This window comes from Knufia obscura, assembly GCF_036327395.1.
Source record: "Knufia obscura strain CCFEE 5817 isolate CBS 148926 chromosome Unknown scaffold_18, whole genome shotgun sequence".
In the NCBI taxonomy this organism is placed as follows: domain Eukaryota; kingdom Fungi; phylum Ascomycota; class Eurotiomycetes; order Chaetothyriales; family Trichomeriaceae; genus Knufia; species Knufia obscura.
Window position 1 is genome coordinate 337,136 of NW_027042704.1, and position 3,266 is coordinate 340,401.

The window sequence follows — 3,266 nt, forward strand, 5'->3', positions numbered from 1 at the left end:
TCTGCGAAACCATGGTGAGCTGGACGGTGTACAGAGCGGTGTGCTTCGAAGCTGAGTGACTGAAGGGAAGATGCCAGTGGCAGAGGTGGCAGGGGGTGACAGGACGGCCAGTGGCGCGACCTTGACCCGGAAGCGTCCATTGCAACAACAACAAGCGTGTCGGCCAATCATAAAGGTGACGTGTTCGAACGCTGAGGCAGCGGGGGAGGGGGCGAGGTCGGATCAGCACCAGCCCTTTATCACTTGATATGTGGCTGCATCCTCGAGAGTCGGTGCGGCGGTCACTACGCTCAAATCATCTCCTCTCGCCATGGACCAGCGGAGCCGCAGCCGACGCATCGTGCCCGAGCCTGAAGGCATCGTCGTCTACGAGCAGAAGAAGCCTCTGTACGATAGTGTGCGAAGAGCATTGCTGATCGCCGCCCACGAGGAGGCGCCATCCGCCAGGAGGGAGACGACTGTTCGGGTGGATTGCTACGCCGCCAGAGCTGAACGGTACAACAGGTGCCTGGGCGCAGGAGTTCAAGCATCGGGGAAGCTCAACCAAAGGTGCGGATATGCTCGCAGCTTCTCCGAATCGACGTGCTGAGATCGGGTTAGCATCAGTCCCCGGCGTCAAGCTCACGCACACTATGATCCACCGGGTGATGGCCCACCCTCCAATCCGCCGAGGATGGACGTCTCTCGATCATCTGTACATGACCCAATGACGCAGCGCCAGCCGTTCTTCCATCTTTCTCTGCGCAACCCGGATATGTGTCCGAAGCCACTCCCTATGCGCCAGCGATCGGCTTAGCCCAGACCACCCTTCCCCGGCAAGCCGGGCACGTTTGCTCTGCCCCTCTCCATAGATCAGTCGACAATGGACAACAACCAATCCTCCCCACAAAAGCTCATAGCTAAGACGAGTCCGCCCGGCGTACCAACGCTACGAGACAAGAAGCGACCTGTCGACTCAGAGGCGCGAGAAGTGCACAAGCTGATGAGGAAAACGACGGTGACAGGCGCGAACCAATTTTCGCGCCGCAGACCGATCGAACTGGGGAGTATCGATGCGGTGCTGAGGAGTTGATGGTGTCTACAGGGCTGGCGTCATTTCGACGCATCTAACCCGCGTCTACTGCACGTGGTCGACAGTTTGCTGGCACCTCGCGCGATGTCCACGAAGGAGGAACCAGAAGACGATCTGCTCGAGGCTAGAAGTTGCATCCGCAAAGGGCTACGGGTATAGAGCCGTCGCCGGCGAAGATGATCGAGAAGGCGCCAAAGAGATACGCCCCGCCTCGAGACGTCCACGTCTTCAGGAATTGACAGCTACAAACATCTGTTCGACGACGGCTATTCATCAATTGCGCTAGTACTGTTTGTTCACGACATTGCGGTGATGGTAGTGCCACATGGAACGGATCAGACATGAGATGGAAACCTGATGCCATATCCAGTGACGCAAAATAGGCCTTAAGGCTGTGGTGGTTCATGTCGTCGGTAGTTACACAGAAGCACAGCCTGTGCTACCATCCGTGATGACGGTCTCGCACTGCGCGCACACAGTATAAAGTGTAAGGAATGCTTCTCTTATTCATCATAATGCTGTTTCTCACGTTTTCACGGCCACATTGCAGTTACTGCCTCCACCATTGTATTTCATGCCCTAGACGATTATGTCTCTATCGCTCGACACTGTACTCGCGATCGTCAGTGTGGCTATAGCGTGCGTTCCAATCATAGGGATGGTGGCGCGACAAGCGAATGGGATGCGAGTCGCGCGCCTTGAGCAGAGGTACGTCGACAGATGTTAGTGCTCCCTTCGAGCACCAAAGTGCAAGAGCAGTCGCTGATAGTATGGTAACCAGACGGCGAAATGGCAGATATCATCGAGCCAGGAAATCGCAGAGTAGATAGTGCATAGATGTCATCTACAAAGACGTGAAGCAATGCACAGAAGTATGGTGGAAATGAGGCTCAATAGAACGAATAGGACGAAAAGAAGAAACATGAGAGTTAGAGTACGATAGTCATTCAGGAGTGTACCTTTGGAAAGACGCAATGGACATGCTTAGACTGATACAGCAGTTTTCGCTTCTGGCTTTAACATGTGAACAGGCAGTTAGGCGTGTAGATGGTCCAGGCACCGGTAGCAATTCATGGCTGCTGAGGCTTTGTCCCTCCGCCGTGCCAGCTTGCATGTTCCACAAGGTTACACAAAGTCACACAAGCAGCCACAGTAGCCAGAGTAGCCAAAGGTAGATGCAAGGCAGACTGGCCAGGTCAGCCATTACCCAGTCTTGTGATACCAGTCGCGACATTATTCTGAGCAGCACCTGCACCACTTTCTTGTAACCACCATCCGATGCAGCCTGTAGTGCATTGCCGTAGTATCCTCCTGATGCTCATTGCTTGCTGACAAAGTAGTTCCAGATCGTTATGCCCACTACTGCTCCCGCTCCAACGACCATGGCAACGTTGAACAGAGCATTCTTGAGTGCTCTGCCGATGAATGCTCCAAAAGCCGCCTCTAAAGTCTTTGCCTCGTTCGCATGCGGGAACGGCTCACTCGGTACTGGCTTCCCAAGGAACTGACACAGAGGTTCCCAACCAGTGCCAAGCTCATACTCCAGCAGTCTGTCCTTAGGTACATATGCCTTGATCGCTGCATAATGTTCTCTGTACTTCTGTCTTGCATTTGCCATCCCAGTCTCGACTGACATGTTGCCCTGCATGCCATACCATCCCTCTGTCCACATCAGCCCAACCTTCAAGATCCTTCCTATCCAAAAAGGATCGAGATACCGCAACCCGTACCTGGATACAGGATTGAGCGTTCCCTCAAGTAGACCCCGACAACTCTTCAACCACTTCTCCTCGTCCCTCCTCGTTAGAACAACTTTCGCCTCGGGATACGCCTCGACTAACTCCCGCCACAATACAAAGCACGGGGTATCCGACACTGCGCTCGTGTGACCAAGTAGCTGATCGAACTCCTTTGGGCCAAACGCCTTTCCCTTGCCATGGTATTTAGCGCTTAACGCCTCGGCCCACATGTCGGCATCACGACAATTAGCGAAGATGCTGGTGAAGTGATACGGGTTTGCATAGCCAAGGATCCTGAAGGCTTCGGTCATGGAGAGAGTGCCTGTGCGTGACACGCCTAGGTTCAGCACTTCTATCGGCACGACACGTCTCCAGTTGTGACGATCTATGCCAGCGTCCGGTTCGAGGATGGCGGACCAGGCGCCGAGACGGACTTTGTCAGCTTCGGAGGCCAT

General features: G+C 54.4%; 2 protein-coding genes across 2 annotated transcripts; one reads left to right on the forward strand and one right to left on the reverse strand.

The window, feature by feature from the left end:
* Nucleotides 1-862: 862 nt before the first annotated feature.
* PMZ80_010588 (uncharacterized protein) lies at nt 863-1,072 on the forward strand (the record flags this gene model as incomplete). The annotated part of the gene is made up of 1 exon (XM_064878977.1): nt 863-1,072. One exon carries the CDS (start codon nt 863-865, stop codon nt 1,070-1,072), a length of 210 nt encoding a protein of 69 aa, XP_064725378.1.
* A 1,318-nt stretch (nt 1,073-2,390) lies between these two features.
* PMZ80_010589 (uncharacterized protein) lies at nt 2,391-3,266 on the reverse strand (the record flags this gene model as incomplete). The annotated part of the gene is made up of 1 exon (XM_064878978.1): nt 2,391-3,266. The coding sequence occupies one exon, from the start codon at nt 3,264-3,266 to the stop codon at nt 2,391-2,393; it is 876 nt and encodes a 291-aa protein (XP_064725379.1).